Raw genomic sequence first — 19,954 nt, 5'->3', positions numbered from 1 at the left:
TTTCGTGTATCTGTTGGGGTCCTCTTATGGGGGCAGCACTGTCCACAGTTGGAACGATTAATTCGCCTCTTGTATTTACTTTTTCTTTATAGATTTCGCCTTTCAGCCATTCCCACAGACAAATAGAAAAGTTTAAGATTCGGGGTGTTGGTGGCAAAGAAGCGATGCCATTTGTTCAAAACCGTCTTCCAGGTTGGTTCAAATGGCTCTGAGCACTATGGGACTTAACATCTGAAGTCATCAGTCCCCTAGAACTTAGAACTACTTAAACCTGACTAACCTAAGGACATCACACACAGGATTCGAACCTGCGACCATAGCGGTCTTGCCGTTCCAGACTGAAGCGCCTAGACACGCTCGACCATACCAGCCGGCGTCTTCCGGGCAATATTAGGTTTAGAGGGTGTGTCACTTGAGGACTTGTCGCACCTGCTATGACGTGGCACACTCTTTGTTACACAGAGAATGTGAATACACTGCAGTCACTTGATAGTTCACAGTTTCAGTCCGAGCCGGCTTGTCGTTACTGGTAGAACACAAAGAGAATAACCCAGCTAGTCCGGGTTCAAGCAGTCCATCAATAACAGCAGTTCTAAACACAGTCGAGAAGAAATTCAGTAGACACGACGTATGGTATAAGCGAGGTGTAGACTTAAGCACAGCACGATTCAAAGTGTCTTGCAGCCGGCCGGCTGTCGCGTTTTATCTCGCGGCTGACGTCAGCGGCCGCTGGACAACTAGACAGACATCAAGAGGTAAGGACCTCACTGTCGAATGACAGAGATATAGCACCCGACATGCTGGATGAACATACCCATCTTTGAAGAAAGTTATTCCAATAATGCTGGAGGATTGTTTTCGAGAAAGTCTAGATAACAGGGTCCTGTACGATGATGCGGGAGCGTAACAGGTCCACTCATTTGATTGTAATCACACCACACCACAGATTTACAGAGAAGCATGCTTGAAAACTTCTCCATTAAGGATAGTGGGTACTTACAGCAGCACTAACGTGAGATACGAGTGTTATTCCACGGCCGCGAGTTAAGGCCGCTTCATCAGTAAACGCGGCGACTTGCAACTAGACAACGACAAAATTCTTACGTAGCTTCATCTCGTTCTCAAAGGTGTTGATCTGCTGTTAACGATAAGGACAGAAGCCAGCCATACGTAATGTCCGCCGTATTATTGTATGAGGAACACCGGTGCTTCTAGAACATAAATATGTAGTTGTTGAACGACTATATTCTGCCAAATGTTAATGTCACCTACTTAATCCATACTCTCCTTATTTGCACATTCTGATGAAATATGACAGCTGGGCACGACAGCTGTCTTGCACAGTGCAGTGTAAACACTAGTAAAGACTCTTCGGCCTGGTACTCTGCAGTTAGGAAATCCTCGAATGTACCCTCTACAAGCAGCAGCAGTTTCTGTTACAAAACCCGTGCACAAATACCATATCGTTGTACTCAGTATTTGTAAATACATGCAGCATGCATAACAGGTACAGTAGACTGGCTAACAAATGACAACCATAGTTGAAAAATTCAGTTATGTAAACTCAGGCACAACTTCACAACTGGAACTTCAAATCAAAAATGACAACCGAAATATAAACCCAGGCGAAATGAAAACATATATGTGTAACCTACCGTATCTCTGCAAGAGATAAAAATTGGACACGTGTTACGTGGAATGTTTAATGCAAATTAATCTACACTACCACCTTCAAACATATCTACTTTTCCTCCCAAAAATCCTTGTAACTTCAGTGATACTGGGACAAGTTGAATAATAGTTTAAAATTTCTCTTTTTCCTACCTTGTAGATGTAGACTAGATGAAATAGATACCATGCCACGTATTAATTCTTTTCTATCAAAATTAAACTTCATTTTGTGATGTGTGCCTTAGAATCTTCACTTCAGAAACTTTCTAACTTTTTACCACTTCGGTAATATAAGAGTCTAATCCGTCACATTTGTGCAGTACTTTAATCTTCTTTTATCAGCCTGTGGTTTACTTATTAAATGAATCACTTCCCCCTTCACCACCACCCCTTCCTCTGACATTCTTTTTAAAGGCCTTGTATTGCATGAATATCGTCTCTCATGAACGGTAAACAAAAAATTAGTTAAGTGTGCGTTTTAATTAGTTTCCAGCTGTGTTCCAGTTTTGACGTCGAAATGAGGGCTGTTATTAATAGAATAGAAAGAAATGCAGAAAAATACATACGTAGAGCCGGAAATTGTATATGGTGTTAGTAGCTACGGTACTACGTGATTAGACGACATGGCTGATGGTATGAAATTTGTTTTATAAACACAATAATATATTTTAGAGGATTTACTATAAAGAAAGATATACTCATTTTTTACAACACATTCACCGTCCAAGTTGTAGCTGTTTTGTTGTTTTGTTGTTTTCATATTATTAGTCCGGAACGCAAATACAAGGTAGTTACAAACAATTCTAGTGACGTGATTCAGCCATCTATTATCGTTATCATAAGACTAAGACGTGTGGCACTACAGTTACTACAGCAGCAACTAGGGTTGCTGCAAATTGTTTGCGTTCTTAATTGATAATATGTATGTAATAAATGCTATATGATCGCTGTGTTTCGATTAGGTGCTATGTCCAAAACTGTATTAAGTAACCTAACTTATTTTGAGTCAGAAATTATAATCTGACAAAGAGATTTTCCTACTCTTATTCTGTAGATGCTGTATCAATCGACGCCGTACTGAAAACAAATGAATTTAGTTTTCTCAAAATCAGCTCAGCGACGACAGTCACACTTTGTTACCCGATCCTCCATCCCCGATACTTCATTGTTACAGCTTTTTTAGTTGTGTAATTCTTCTCCGGTCTTTCAGTACACATTGGCGTACACGTTACGTGGTTACAATAGTTTTTTGAGGTTTAAATCGGTGGTCAGGCGCGGTAATTGGTAGAATTGTAAATCAAAGGTGCAGTCTTCAATTCCCTTTAGTTCTATTTCACATATGATAAGTCTTTGTGCGTGTGCAAACTGCCAATTCGCGCCGTGCTCTACTTTCCACATAAACAGCTATAAATCTCCACACCTCTTTCCAAATATGGGGTGTTCAAAAAGTCTCTCCGCAGTGCCGTATGATTGTTTGCCGCGCGTGCTGTATGATTGTTCGCCTGCATGGGTTACTTCCCTTCAAGTGGACTCTGCCAACGTTCCACTGTTTCGTTTATCTCAGCCAGCATCAGTAGTATCGTTTGTGTGTGTCGTTACGTGTTGACGTGAACGTTTAAGTTTAGTTCCATTGTTCGTTCGTTTCGTTTTTGTCACTGTAAAAATGGTAACCATTGAAGAGCGTGTGTTTTTAGTCGAACAAGTGTTCAAATCTGGCGGTAAATACACAGTTTCAGTTCTTCAAACATTTAATTCAGTTTTCCCGGAGACAACACTCCGACATCGCGATACTGTGCGAGATTTGATTTACGAATTTCGAAGTACGAGTTCAGATGCACCGAAAAGTGGTCGCCCTAGCGTTTTGTCTGAGGATAAACTACTCGATATTTCCGATAAAATGTCCATGAGTCCGAACAAGTCAGTAAGAACGGCCCACACAGCTGTAAGGAAAAAATTAGAACTTTTCCCATACAAAGTTACAGTCGTGCAAGAACTGAAAAATACTGATCAAGGCAAGAGACTGCATTATTGTCAATGGTTCAAAAATTTCGTTCAACAAAATGGAAGGGATATTCTTAATGAAACGTTTTCTACTGATGAGGCGTGGTTTCATTTATCCGGGTAAATGAACTCGCAAAATTCTCGTATGTGGAGTACTGCAAATCATTTGTGTATTCATGAGGAACCACTTCATTCTGTGAAAAATAGAAGTTTGGATTGCAATTTCTAGACGTCGGATTGTGGGTCGCATATTTTTCAACCAAACAATAAACGCACAACGATACTGCAGTGATATTCTGTACCCATTTATAGGAGAACTTGTGTTAAGTGAAATACTGAAAGGTTATTTTCAACAAGATGGGGCAACCGCGCATACATCTCGCGTTTCAATGTCACTGCTTGCTGATCGCATAATTTCACAGGGACTTTGGCCTCCACGATCGCCTGACCTAATACCACCAGCTTTTCCTTCTGTGATGCAGCGAAAGCAACTGTCTATAAAAACCGTCCAAAATCCATCGATGAATTGAAAACTGAAATATCCACTTTCACTGCTTCTGTTATAGAAGAAATGTTACAGCCAGTGATTAGACGAACTGAAGTGGGTATTCAACAACAGGGGGGACACTTTCAACATTTAATGTGAAAATTTGTAAGTAAAAATGAATATGCAATAAATTAATAACTTGTATTTCACTGAGTTTCATTTCATATTCATATTCACTGCGGCATACGGCATGCGCGGCTAACAATCTCACGGCACTGAGGAGAGACTTTTTGAACAGCCCGTATATGAAAAAGGTAGTTTGTGCACTTAACCCACAGCGGTATTTTATTTGCCTGTAATTTTTCTGTCTGTGCCATTAGCAGTGTAAAACGTTGCCTTTCTCTTTTTAGTGTGTATTTTTTAAACGTTAGAAACATTAAATTATTATAAGTTAGTTTACGTTGCAAATATAACCGTTGAATCTACGAGAACACTCATAAATATTCGATAAACGAAAAAAGGGCGAGAAGAGTCGGCAGTAATAAATGTATAGGTAAAAGTCGAGACTCGAAAAAAAATGACTCTGAGCACTATGGGACTCAACTGCTGTGGTCATAAGTCCCCTAGAACTTAGAACTACTTAAACCTAACTAACCTAAGGACAACACACAACACCCAGCCATCACGAGGCAGAGAAAATCCCTGACCCCGCCGGGAATCGAACCCGGGAACCCGGGCGTGCAAAGCGAGAACGCTACCGCACGACCACGAGATGCGGGCTCGAGACTCGAGATTGAGCTTTAATTGAGATATATGAGTTTTATAGTGGAGAGAACGCACCTTTTGAGGCACTAAGTACAACGAACTTACTTGACCTACGAACATAATTCATTTGCCTGAAATTAATGTAGTTGGTAACTGGTACATGTTTTTGTAGTGATAAAAATAGAAAAAACTGTTTTACTGTTTAATAAATCAATTTTAATAAAATCGAAGAAGTGTGTAGTACCTTCAACAGTGGTAGTATTAGTAGAAATGTACCCTTTTACAGATTTATTTCGACTTATTTAAGATTTTGAATTGCATAGGTAGAAGAAGGTATTTCCAAGTTTTTTACTGTTTGAAATTGCACAGGCACAAGAAGTAATATAAGCTGAAACGCTCTCGATCCTATACACACGTAACTGATACAGTGATATATTGGACGGTTTGGAAGAAGAGAAATATAAAATGATATTAACTGTAGTCCATACCAGGTGGGACCTACTGTTAAATTTGAACAACTTAAATATCTGTGTTTCAAAGCGATAAGCGTGAGGATAGTATTGTAATGACATTGTTCACCTTTATCTGTAATAATCCTGCGCCATACTGAACAGTAATTAGTACAATTTCCATAAAATTTGCCTTCTACAGAATTTACCTGATTCCTGAAGATGATTGCATCTGGCCATATATTCTGTAGAGTGTTTAAACAAATCTAACTAGTCAACTGTAATTGTCAGCCACCGTAGCGGTGTAGTCAATGCGCCAGACTGTAATGCGGAGGACCCGGATTCAATTCTGGTTAGTATCAGGGATTTTTCCTTATTGGGAGCAATCGAAGAGCTACTTGAATGAGAAGTAGCGGCACCAAGGTCTGCTAAATCGACAACCGGTATCCAGAAGACGCCATTGCCTGAGGATTACACGACGGTCGGACGGTCCCGATGGTAAGTCTGTGACTGAAACGACGATATTATTCTTTCTTTGCATCCGTAATTACGCTCAGGGAGATTACAATCTCACAAAGAGCTAAATTTTCTTTACATTATTTTGTTCGATGCGTCCTTGTCATTTGGTCTAAGTATTATTTAAAGAATCAAGCCACCCAGTAGCGATCGCGTAAACGGTTGAATTAAATTTCAGATCTCTCCTGTATATTAAGGAACCGAAAATTTTTGCATTATTATTGTGAAGAAGCAGAAGAAGAAGAAATTATACACCATAGTTGACTGTACCGTGAAAGTTTAACAGGTCGAAGGAAGGCTTCCTCCAGCCAGGCGTAGCGTACAAAAGCATTCCACTACTAAAATCAACCTGTTGACTGTCTCGCAGCTAACGCTGCCCCAATGAACTAGGCTGTGCTAAGGATATTTACAAAACCTGTACTACATTTAGTCATGACTAGCCATTGTCTTACGACAAAGAGCAGCCACTACCTACAGTGCTTGATTTGTTACGGTAAGCACCGGTACTCCGTACCCCGGTATCTATGATGACCGGTATCTCTGATGAAAAAAAATCAGAACTGCAGACTCTGACAAGTGGAAAAAGATGTCGACTCACTTGCAGTTCGCTTTCGGTTGAACAGACGAGATACGATTAAACCATTTCGTGAGTATCTTTTCGATAGTTGCGAGTACTTTGGTGGAAATTGTAAGAACAAAATAAAGCAGCCCACAAGTTTGCTTCCGTTGATAACTACCACCACGACAATTGCAGTGTCATTTAGTGAACGTGAAACACGGTTTTCCCAAATGAATGTGATCATTACTGACGGTAGAGCCTCTCTGATACCAACAAACTGTTTCTTCACTATTTTTTTCTGAAACTAACGGCTCAGCACCGACCAGTTCTGACCCTTCAAATTACGTGGAATCTTGGCTGCTTCGTGGACGGCTCTCGACTATGAACACCGATAGTAAGAAAAGAGAGCGAGAAGGGACGTACAAAGAATTCATTTCAAAGCTTTGGATGGTTTTGAACTTAAAACATTTCTTCCTGTTTTTCAGTATCTTATAGTTCAAATCTATGGCCGGCCGGTGTGGCCGTGCAGTTCTAGGCGCTTCAGTCTGGAACCGCGTGACCGCTACGGTCGCAGGTTCGAATCGTGCCTCGGATATGGATGTGTGCGATGTCCTTAGGTTAGTTAGGTTTAAGTAGTTCTAAGTCTAGGGGACTTATGACCTCAGATGTTACGTCCCGTAGTGCTGGGGGCCATTTGAACCATATGAGGTGGAGCACTGGTTAGCAAAATTTTGTAAATTTCTGTGAGGTTGTATGGGGCCAAATTGCTGAAGTCATCGGTCCCTAGTCTTACACACTACTTGATTTAACTTAAACTAACTTACGCTAAGGACAACACACACATATACGCACACCCATGCCCGAGGGAGGTCTCGAACCTCCGACGGAGGTGAGCCGCGCGAATCGTGCAAGACGCCTGAGACCGCACGGCTACCCCCGCGGCAGTGTTCAGCACACTGGACTCGCATTCGGGAGGACGACCGTTCAAACCCGCGTCCGAGCATCCTGGTTTAGATTTTCCGTGAATTCCCAAATCGCTCCAGGTAAATTCCGGTATGGTTCCCTTGTAGGACACTACCGACTTCCTTCCCCATCCTCCCCTAATCCAATGCTGTTTTTGTCCCGTCTCCCAAATTTACCAACAAACCAGCAGGAAAGTCGCAGTACCAGAACATCTTTTTTTACGAATCAAACACTTACTACCTATAATAACCATTTGGCGAACAGAATTGATTTACTATGGTGTTTGCGATACAAATCCGTACAGGCTACAGCAGCTGGACGTGTACGTCCGGTGAGGCCGTCAGAGATCTGACCTGTGAGGGCTCCAGGTTTGGGTCCTGCTTCAGGGCGCTGACGACGAACTTGACGAGCGCCTTGGTGATGTGGACGTCGTCGGCGCGCGGGAAGGGCGTGCTGTAGTGGCCCAGCCACTGGTACGCCAGCTCCGTCGCCAGGATGGTCGTCAGCGTCGACTCGCTCACCAGGTCCTGCTCCCTGCGCATGCGCAAACACCACAGCCGATGTGTGCTCCGGACCGTCTTTGTCATGCAGAGTTTCTACGGCTATAACATGTAATCCGAGTCCTGGGACTCACAGAGGCTTTGTGCTCAAAGCACTGCTTACGAGACTGCACGCAGGCAAATGTATAGTTTGCCACAGAGTCAGAGGAATTGGCAGTTTGCCAGTCGTATTCCAATGACAAGCGTTTGCCTAAAGAGCAAGTGAAGATGACAAAAGGTACGGAATATGTTATACATTTGCAAACTTGTATTCTAAGGAATGAAAGCTACACATGAGTGACTTACCCGACTTTAAGGTCTTCTAATAGAGAATCAGTTTAGGGTGAAAGAATATAACTGATAAGATACGCTGATGATATTTATATCATCAGTGAAAGTGAGGAAGAATTACAGGAGTTGTCGAATGGAATAAGTAGTCTAATGAGCACAGGCTATGAACTGAGGGTAAACTGTCAAACATGCGAGTAACGCGTAGCAGCTGAAATGAAATTAGTGAAATGCCTAACATTATCATTAGGGACCACGAAGTAAACAAATTAAAGAAATTCTGCTACCTTGGAAGCAAAATAACACGTGACGGACGAAGCATGAAGGAGGTAAAAAGCAGAATAACAGGCGCAAAGACAGCATTCCTGGCCAAAAGAAGTATACTAGAATAAAAAATAGCTCCCAATTTGAGGAAGGATAATTGCGACTGTACGTTTGGTGTACATCGTTATATAGAACTCCATTAGAAACTGCAAGGAAACTGGAAAGAAAGAGAATAGAAACGTCTGAGGTTTTTTGCTATAGAAGGATAATGAAAATTAAGTGGTGTGGTAAGTTCTCGTCAGAATCAGCGAGGAGAGGAACATGTAGATAAAACTGACAAGAAGTAAGGACATGATGATAGGACATGTGTTAAAGCACAACTTCCACGGTACAGAAGGGTATAAGGTAAAAACTGTTGGGGGAAGACTGAAATTGGAATATATCCAACAAATAACTGAGCACGTGGGTTGCAAGTGCTACTCTGAGATGGCATAGGAGAGAAATTCGTGGGATGCCGCAGCGAACCAGGCAAAAGAGAGATGACCCAAACAAAGAAATAGAGATTTAATTGTAATGCGATCCGGGGAATTGGAAGAATACGACAGGTAGAAATCCTCATATAAACTGACAAGTCTCGTGACGGCCATCATACGTGATTATATTACCTTTAAATAAAATTCTTATGCTTGTGTGTGACACCGGTTCCCGTGAGATCACCGAAGTTACGCGCTGTCGGGCGTGGCCGGCGCTTGGATGGGTCACCATCCCGCCGCCACGTGCTGTTGCCATTTTTCGGGGTGCACTCAGCCTCGTGATGCCAATTGAGGAGCTACTAGACCGATTAGTAGCGGCTTCGGTCAAAGAATACCGTCCTAACGGTCGGGAGTGCGGTGTGCTGACCACACGCCCCTCCTTATCCGCATCCTCCTCGGAAGATGACACGGCGGCCGGACGGTCCCGGAAGGGCCACTTGTGGCCTAAAGACGGAGCTTTTTTTTTTTTTTTTGTGTGTGACAGCGTCGTATATGATAAAATTATCAATGTTTCGGGTGCTATTGCGTACAGCTTTCATCAGGGCGAATACCGAGTGAGGTAGCGCAGTGGTTAGCACACTGGGGTCTGTAATGAACCTTGCCTTCTCGTAACTTTCGTATTTCAACTGAAATGTTCGATTCCGTATAAATATTTGCCAAACTTGGATCTATTTCATTACTTAAATTACATACTGCTCATTGCCTAAAATCTATTTTCCTGATAACATATTTTTATCATTCATATCGATCCATTTCGCAATATCGATCTTGGACCATGAAAATTAATAATAACAATTGTTAACTTAAATAATCCAAAACCCACTTTACTGTAAAAGTAAATATATTATGCTTCGGTTTTCATACAAACAAAATTCCTGTTTTCATTTACAATTTTTCTAATTTTATTATTGACCATAAATTCGATCTTGTACAATTGCAGGAAGCTGCTATTTTTCACGCTGTCAAAATTTTCAACGTTTGTTATTAAACATTAGACATATAAATCTTCACTTAAATATTTATTTCCAGAAATCATTACGTAAGTTAAATCTGAAAAAAATTTCGATGAAGCCAGCCATGTTAATAATAGTTTGAACTACATCCTGTTGTAGAAGGTACTGGAAGCGGGGCTCTTAATGCTTTTGCATTCGTTGAGTTTGATACATGTCATTCTCTGATTGACTACGTTCTTTGTCTAGTGAAAAAATGTTACACAATGTGTTTTCTTAAGAAGCAATATTGTGAAAAGTGTGCCAAGAACAGACCAATAAATGAAAACTGTGTTCAAAAGTAACATAATATTCCAGCGATTTGTTGTTAGAAACCTTGGCCCAGACATACTAAAAGTTTATATAGGAACAAAGAAGCGAGCACAGACACATAGGCCGACTTTGCAAGATAAGTAATATATATCTGCAAATATAATTATTTTTTGTTACGTAATAATTATAACATTTTCATAACTGTAATACAGTTAGAACAATGTACGCGCACAAACTCGGTTCCTTCGTTATATATGAACATTAAGTAAGAGAATTACACTATAATTCGCATTCGAGAGGTCGATGGTGCAAACCCGCGTCCGACCACCGTAATTTAAGTTGTCCATAATTTCGCTAAACAGCTCCATGCGAATGGCAGAATGTTTCCTTTGAAAGGGCACGGCCAAGTTCCTGCCCTATCTTTGAAACAATCCGAACTTTTGTTCCGTCTCTAATTACCACTGTATCTTTCTTTCTTCCTTCAGGGTGGATAGTAGCCGAAACGTCGATACTTTTGTCACATATGATACGGTCACACGTGAATATTATTGGACTATATTTTTAGAAACAGTGTATGTAAATGCATGATCTGACGTCGATAATCAAGGACACTATTCGCCGACTATGGTGTTGTATACAGGAAAGCCGCATCGTGACAAAATTGTGGCCAATTAAGTTCAAAATGGTTCAAATGGCTCTGAGCACTATGGGACTTAACATCTGTGGTCATCAGTCCCCTAGTACTTAGAACTACTTAAACCTAACTAACCTAAGGATATCACACACATCCATGCCCGAGGCAGGATTCGAACCTGCGACCGTAGCGGTCACGCGGTTCCAGACTGAAGCGCCTCGAACCGCACGGCCACACCGGCCGGCGCCAATTAAGTCCTTCTGAGGATCCGCATATGACACTGGGATTGGCAACTGGCACTCACCACAAATACCTGTAAGGTCTTGAACATGAATAGGAAGAAGAAGAAATTATCCTTCGATTACATGATTAGCTATAGTAACTATTAAATATCAAAGAATATGCGTCCCAAGAGATGTAAAACGGAGCACCCATATAAATCTATAGTGCGCAACACAATTAAAGGGTTACTTTTTCGAAATCCCGTAATTGTCTCCCATTGTGACACAGAAGTTTGAAATTTGACTCGAAGGTGACTATCACTTTCGTCTGTAATAGTGCAAAAGCACGGCGCCCTGCGACATAAGCCTCGGACCCGACGACGCTTCAAACAGTAAAGTGTCGACACGTACGAAAAAAAGTCAGAGCGCAGAATTTAATATGAGGTGTAAGGTACGTTAAAGGTGTCACATTGGCACCAAATGTCACCAAAGTCCTGTCAGACGCCACCGTGGACGTGTCAGACGATTAGAAGGTCGTCACATCTCTTCTTATATTTCATCCCTTCTTTCGACGCCTCTGCGGTGGAGGTACGAACCGCGAAGCCCAGCGCTCTAATCACGCGGTTTCCTTATGGATGGCCGAGGAAAACATTTAAGACACACTACAGCTCAGGATCAACACGAGAAGGCCTCGGATGTTGGCACAAAGTGCGACAGTGAAGCCAGCACTTCCCAGGGGCCGTTGTTTGCCATACATTTCGCGTTCGAAAACGACAGTTCGCAGGGCGGAGAGCAACAGGAAAACGTCCTTGACAGCCTTTGACCGTGCTGAGACCCGCCGGACGATTCAACCCTTCTCTAAGGACAACGTGGGACTGCAACCTCAGCGAACTCGATCGTGTTCTTTCGAGTGCATGCCCGGGTGCACAAGAGGGGACCATTACGGGCCTTCCAAAACGATTCGACGTTATTCGAAGCATCAAAGCGTGTTTATGCTTTCTCAGCGCTTCTGTTTCGTGCCCTCCTGAGCGCTGTGTGCGATCATGAGGTAAGCGGAAGATGGGGGGGGATACTACACTGCATATGCGTGAATAAAATTGCAAATGGTCCCTCTAAGAACCCCAGTTCGGCAAAACGATCCGTACGAACAGGACATCTCTGCCGGGCACTTCAAAAATGTTGCTGTACAGAGATAGTCAGTCACCGATTCCCAGGTGCCGGGGTGACATGTCCTTCCGATACCCCGTAGATTTCTCACGCGGCCAACAGGAGCTAGTTCAGTGACGTAGTGCAACTCAGCTGATGGGTGACGAAACGGCTGCACCTAGGAATAAATGACTGGCTTTCTTTGTACAGACACATATTAAAAGTCCTTAACTAAGGTGCACCCCTATCGCAGAGGCGTCGACAGTAGGAGATTAGCGTTTAATATTCCGTCGACAACGAGATCATTAAAGAAGGGGCACAAGCTCGGATTAGCGAAAAATGTAGGGGAAAAGCGGCAGTGTCCTTTCGAAGGAACCAGCGCGGCATTTGTCTGAAACGATTTAGGGAATGCACGGAAAATCTAAATCAGGACGGCCGGACGCATGTTTGAACCGTCGTTCTCCCGAATGTGACTCCAGTGTCCTAACCACTGCGCTACCCCGCTCGGTTCAACAGAAGGGATGAAATGTATGTAAGAACGGCTGTAACAACGTCTCATCGGGTGACACAAATTCGCGGTGGCGTTGGGTGGAACTGTGATGAAATTTGGTACCAGTGTGACACCACTAATCCATATCACTCTTATACGAAATTGTAAGCTCTGGAATTTTCTTTGGATGTATCGACAGTTTGCTGTTTAAAGCATAGGCGATCTCGAAAGTGATGTCGCTGGGCGCCACGCTTTTGCACTATGACAGAGGAACGTTGTACATACCTTTGAGCCGAATTTCAAGCTTCTATAACGCAGTGGTAGGCAATTACGAGGTTTCGAAAAAGCGACCCTGCAATTGTGTTCAGCAGTGCAGATCCGAATAAAGAATTACCGAGCAGGATCTTTAGGTGAGACGTGACATTTTCAAATTTGTGTGTGATACAGGGCACCACCTACACAATATACGATATACGTATATATAGATGAAGGGCTTATTTCAATAGTGGTACAAGTCCACTTTTGTTCATTCTGAGATACAGAGTCCTAAAGTTAAAATGAGCGCTGAAAAATCTGCAGTTGAGATACCAGAAATATTCAAGAATATGGCTTCTTGCTAGAGATGAACCTTTCTTTCTGTTTGTTTGGATCATTAGTGCCAGAAGCGTTATGGACAGAAAAGTGGGGGTAATGGACTTGTATCACTATTGAAATAAGCCCTGTACGAGTATATATATATATATATATATATATATATATATATATATATATATATATATATATAATTTCGATAGAACAAGTTCACATCTTGCAGATATCATTACAGGATCAGGATCTGATGCATTCAGACACGTAGACGAATATCAGTCGCGTGTTTTGGACTTGACACTGTTCAGTGAGACACTGACCTGAAGATGACGACGCCGAACATGTCGGCCGGCGTGGTGGAGGAGTAATGCGGCAGCGCGACCAGCTGCAGCTGCGCCAGCGGGTAGGCGACGCCGAAGTAGGCCTCCAGCCAGCGCACGATGGCCGGCACGCGGTCCGCCGCCTTCTCCAGCTGCGACAGCAAGTGCGACCGCCCGTACACGCTCACCGCCGGCTTCGGATCTGCCGACACAGGTTGTTTAGCTGCCGATTTCGTGTTAATATCCAATCAGATTACAAGTAAAGCTGTATGTTTTTACATTAACTTTGCGCATTACGCTGACGGAAATGAAGTGTGTTACATCATGAAGCATCAATGCGATATTTGTCAACCTTTATGGAGGACGGGTATTTAACTATTAAGCTCCCATTCCATTTTGAACTGGTGTCAATCATCAACATCAGTATGAGGTGTCACCCTCACGGTCACGAATCACTTCTCGAATCGTAGTGGCATGGATGCAACAGCCTCTGCATCTTGCCTTGTATATTTCTTCCCCCTCATGAAACTTGTAAGATGGCATAAAAAGTAAACATCTTCACATCTCATGCTCTACAGGGGACAAATCAAGCGGCACGACAAAGCGTCTGTCGTGTGAACTGCTGTTGGGGCGCCGGCCGGGGTGGCCGTGCGGTTCTAGGCGCTACAGTCTGGAACCGCGTGACCGCTACGGTCGCAAGTTCGAATCCTGCCTCGGGCATGGATGTGTGTGATGCCCTTAGTTAGGTTAAGTAGTTCCAAGTTCTAGGGGACTGATGACCATAGATGTTAAGTTCCATAGTGGTCAGAGCCATTTGAACCATTTTTTTGCTGTTGGGGCCTTCCATTATGCTGTTGGAGTAGGCCCCTTACACGTTCTCCAGTCACATTAATGTGACCGCGTGTCAAAGACCTGGCTAACAACCTTTTGCAGCACGAATCGCTGCAAGACGTGCAGGAGGACTTCAGTGAGGTTCTGGAAGGTATCGAGAAGGTTGTGCAGCCATATTGACTCCAGTGCCAGAACCACTCTCAGTTAAGGACACACGACGAGAACAGCCCGATCAACGTTTAGGATTAAATCCAGCGAATTTGATGGGCAGGGGCGTACGGTAAACTCATTCTGGCGGTCTTGGATCTGAAATCTTTGTCAAAAGTTACATTGTCCCGCTGGTGGATGTCGTCGTGCCGAGGAAGAACGAACTGCGTGTAGAGGTGGAAATGGTTTCCAAAGATAAGTGCATACTTGTGTTGATCCACTGCGTCTTTCTGAATGACGAGACCACCCAGGGAATGCATTTCAGACGTTTCACGCCGTGCACGCAAACGGCCATCTGTCCAATGCAACATGAAACGTGATTCATCTGAAAAGGCAACCTGTCCGCACTCAGCGGACTTTCACTTGTAGCACTGGCGTGCAAGTTACAAGCTTTGACGCTGATGAACAGCAGTTACCATGGCTGCATGAACCAGTCGTCTTCTTCAAAGGCCCATAAGCAGCAACGTTTGCTGAATGGTCGTTGAGGAGACACTGTTGGTAGCCTCTTGGTCATTTACACAACTGCACCACTCTAATCGCCAGTATACGTCTTCACTGCCGTCGTTCACCCTTGTCATCTATGGCTCGTGGTGCACTACAGTAGGCTTGCCGCTGGTTTTGGACAGTGCCATTTTGCCATGCACAGTACATTTTAATCATGGCAACACGTGAACAGTTACGAACTTAGCCGTTTTGGAAACGTTTCCACCCTTGGCCCGAAAGCCAATGACCATACATACCCTTTTGGACGTCAGGTAAGCCGCCCTGTTACCGCCTTGCGACAACGACTGCACTGTTCTACCACGACCCCCCCATCCCCCCCCCCTCCCGGGTCCACAGATCGTGGTCTAGTGGTTAGCGTTGCTGCCTCTGGATGACAACTGGGTCCATGTCCGATTGCCGGCCGGGTCGGAGATTTTCTCCGCCCGGGGACTGGGTGTTTGTGTTGTTGTCCTTATCATCATCTCATCATCATTCTGGTAATGACAACGATGTTGACCGCCCCACAAAGCAACATCATCACTATCCACGACCTCCCGACACGCTTTGTATATCCTCCACCGCTAGTGCCGCCAACTGCAGTCTATGACTGGACGTTGACGTTGAACATCACAAACTGCTTCCAAGCACACATTTTGCAATACGTCATGCAAGTAAAATACTTCAGCAGTTGGGTTCCTAGTTCTTATCAAAGACATTTAACGGCACAACGTGTTCTTTTGCTTATTTGCACATGAACAGAGTCGTTACAAAACCGCGGGAACATGTAGCGCCCAAAGAATACTCTTATATATTTTGCGACAGGGGTGAATCACAGTCGTGTGCCGAAAGTTTGCATACCTAACATAATAAAAGCATAACATAATAGATAATTTTAAAATTGCTTCCAGCAATATTACACTACTAGCCCTTAAAATTGCTACACCAAGAAGAAATGCAGATGATAAACGTGTATTCATTGGACAAATATATTATACTGGAACTGACATGTGATTACATTTTCACGCAATTCGGGTGCATAGATCCAGAGAAATCAGTACCCAGAACGACCACCCCTGGCCGTAATAACGGCCTTGATACGCCTGGGCATTGAGTCAAACAGAGCTTGGATGACGTGTACAGGTACAGCTGACCTTGCAGCTTCAATACGATACCACAGTTCATCAACAGTAGTGATTGGCGTATTGTGATGAGCCAGTTGCTCGGCCACCATTGACCAGACGAGAGATCTGGAGAATGTGCTGGGCAGGTGAGCAGTCGAACATTTTTTGTATCCAGAAAGGCCCGTACAGGACCTGCAACAGGCGGTCGTGCATTATCGTGTTGAAATGTAGGGTTTCGCTGGGATCTAATGAAGGGTAGAGCCACGGGTTGTAACACATCTGAAATGTAACGTCCACTGTTCAAAGTGCCGTCAATGCGAACAAGAGGTGACCGAGACGTGTAACCAATGACACCCCATACCATCACGCTGGGTGATACGCCAGTCCATGCTGCTGCAAACGTCGTCGAACTGTTCGTAGAGATGGTTGTTGTCTTGGAAACGTCCCCATCTGTTGTATCAGGGATCGAGACGTGGCTGCACGATCCGTTACAGCCACGCTGATAAGATGCCTAATATCTCAACTGCTAGTGATACGAGGCCGTTGGGATCCAGCACGGCGTTCCGTATTACCCTCCTGAACCCACCGATTCCATATTCTGCTAACAGTCATTGGATTTCGACCAACGCGAGCAGTAATGTCGCGATACGGCAAACCGCAATCGCGATAGGCTATAATCCGACCTTTACCAAAGTCGCAAACGTGATGGTACGCATTTCTCCTCCTTACACGAGGCATCACAATAACGTTTCACCAGGCAACGCCGGTCAACTGCTGTTTGTGTATGAGAAATCGGTTGGAAACTTTCCTCATGTCAGCACCTTGTAGGTGTCGCCACCGACGCCAACCTTGTGTGAATGCTCTGAAAAGCTAATCATTTGCATATCACAACATCTTCTTCCTGACGGTTAAATTTCGCGTCTGTAGCACGTCATCTTCGTGGTGTAGCAATTTTAATGGCCAATAGTCGATTAGTACAGTGTAATAAATTATTTGTTACTGGTATGTAGATGCTTGGAGGTTTTACTAAATGTTTTTTTCTCATGCCAGTGCTAAAAATTGTCTACTATCATGAAGTGGTCCATCATTATTGGTCCCCATCACTATGTTGATAAAACATGACTGTTATTCGTCACTATGGTGATGAAGCAGTGCCTGCAGTTGACTAAAGTCCTGTGTCACACGAATCTGTTAAAATTGTTTACAATCGTTATTGCTGCATAAAATAAATAATCATTTTTCTGATATGATCTACTGTCTTCATTTTGCTACAGTGGCACAGTAACACTGAAATTTACATCACTAGTAATATCATACAAAGAACGCTCCCACTCCAAAATACAATGCGGCTTTGCAACACTGCTACATTTCATGACGATAACAGTAGTCCCTCATGTGTGAATTCCAAAGGGACCAAACTGCTGAGGTCATTCTGTCCCTACACTTACATACTACTTACACTAACTTATGCTAAGAACAACACACACACCAATGCCCGAGGGAGGACTCGAACCTCTGGCGGGAGGGGCCGCGCAATCCGTGACATGGCGCCTCGAACCGCGCGGCCACTCCACGCGGCAGTCCCTCAGGTTCAGTGGTTCATATGTAATTTAAAATATGGCTAACGTTGTTCAACAACAAAAGCGCTCGTAAACGATTTTATTATTGATGGCTCTCTAAAAAAATTTTATAAATTACAATGAAATGAATACCCTTACCCCGTTGATATAAGTCAATGGGGACATTTGAAAATGTGTACCCCGACCGGGACTTGAACCCGGGATCTCCTGCTTACATGGCAGACGCTCTATCCATCTTTTTTTTCCATTTTGTTCGGTATTGTTCGTTGCGTTTGGTCGGGCGGACGTCACAAGACATCCGTTCAAGTTGATCGTTCATTCCTTTACTCAGTTTTTTTATAACAGAGGGCGAATCCATCTGAGCCACCGAGGACACAGAAGATAGTGCGACTGCAGGGACTTATCTCCGGCACCCCTCCCATGAGACCCACATTTGCAACTTATTGTCCCGCACTATATTCATAATGCCGCTGCCTATCATACTCATTACTCGCGGCTTGACTGCCGATTCCCATAAGAGTTCGGGCACTGTTTGTGCATCCGCACAGAAGAAGGTGGTCAAATGGCCGGTGAGCCTTAACTATGTATATACATATGTAGATGGTATCTGCTCTTTCGGACATGTCCGAAAGAACAGATACCATCTTCATATATAAAAATCTTATAGTTTACAGATTTGTGTGATGCAAAATTTTGAGTCAACTGTAAGAACTGCCCTTTTACCATATTGAAGGGGGACAGTGATGTTGGGCTACTTTATGCTTCGTATGGTGAAAACCAGTGTGGAGATAATTTTTAGCACTGGCATAAAAAGCAATTTTTTTAAAATAAAAATTTAATAAAACGTTCAAGCATTTGTGTTGCAGTACGAATAAATGATTATACTAGTGATGTCACTGTAAGTAATGCTTATGTTTAGAATAGCAACAGGCATGCAAGACTGACTTTAACACCCTCTGCCGTTACTCCATGATAGTCTGCAGACTGTCATGTGTAACAAGGGGACTGTACTAACTTCTCCTCACTGATTTGATTCACATTGACAGGGTGGGTAGGGCACGACTCGGACTTCATTATATGTAAAAAGCAAGACTAAGCTGTCAATGGCTTTCAGAAAAATCGAATCTGAAATTGTATGCGTACTCGTATGCTTTACGTGGTCGCTCTTGCTCGAGGAATTCACAGCCGAGCGAAACGATGAGGCCGCCGTCGACCTGAACGACGCCACTAATTCGCCACTGCCGAAAGAGACAATGTGAGCGCGGTGACATCCACCGGTGCGCCTGCGCCCGTCTGCCCAAAGCACCATGAGGACGCTGAAATATTTAGTGGACATAGCACAGCCGAAACTACTCCCCAAAACACTGCTCCATCTTCTGAAGACAAAGTGGACGATGCACGGGTGCCCACCTCCACGGCGTGGCACGACCAGGAGGTTGAGGAGCAGCACCTGTTACGTGACCTAGCGTAGTCGGCGCCGCTCCAGTCCACCGCGACACCCACGCCCTTCCGCTGACGCCAGAGTGGACTGGCGTCCAGCAGTCCGACACCAGCCCTATCGGATAGCAACCACCAACAAAAACAACAGCCGGTCAAGGGTGGAAATCCGCCTTATGCAGGAAATGTTCTGGGCTTCCGATATTGATTTCGCCCTCTTGCAGGAAGTTCACTTGGCCAGTCTCCTAGATATCAATGGCGACACCGCGCACGCCACCACAAGCTATCCCATGGGCCGTGGAGTGGCAATCTACGTCTGGGAAGGGATTCCTGTCACAGATGTCACCTTCCTTCCATCAGCTCGAGGCATGGCATTCACTGCCATGGGGACATGCCTCATTAACATCTATGCCCCTTCTGGCACCGACCAATGACATGAATGGGCCCAGTTTTGAGGATATCCCCCCCCCCCAACCCCTGTGTTTAGGGCCATACGAACCCTGCTTGCTAGGAGGTGATTATAACACCGTTCTGCACCCAAAAGATCTGGTTCCACGCTATACTACATGCCAGGAACTATGCATAGTGGTGCAGGACCT

General features: G+C 43.9%; 1 protein-coding gene across 1 annotated transcript in view; it reads right to left on the bottom strand.

The window, feature by feature from the left end:
- The window catches only part of LOC126251848 (aminopeptidase N-like), a 255,465-nt gene that overhangs the window by 133,762 nt on the left and 101,749 nt on the right, over nucleotides 1–19,954 (bottom strand). The window contains exons 6-7 of the mRNA XM_049952527.1: nucleotides 13,697–13,898; nucleotides 7,765–7,945 (exon numbers count right to left, since the gene is read on the bottom strand). Coding sequence (XP_049808484.1) covers nucleotides 7,765–7,945; nucleotides 13,697–13,898 — 383 coding nt within the window. The remainder of the gene's footprint in view (nucleotides 1–7,764; nucleotides 7,946–13,696; nucleotides 13,899–19,954) is intronic.

The sequence above is a fragment of the Schistocerca nitens genome, chromosome 1, assembly GCF_023898315.1.
Source record: "Schistocerca nitens isolate TAMUIC-IGC-003100 chromosome 1, iqSchNite1.1, whole genome shotgun sequence".
In the NCBI taxonomy this organism is placed as follows: Eukaryota; Metazoa; Arthropoda; class Insecta; order Orthoptera; family Acrididae; genus Schistocerca; species Schistocerca nitens.
Note: the sequence above shows the minus strand (reverse complement) of the source record. Positions and strands in the feature narration are given on the sequence as shown.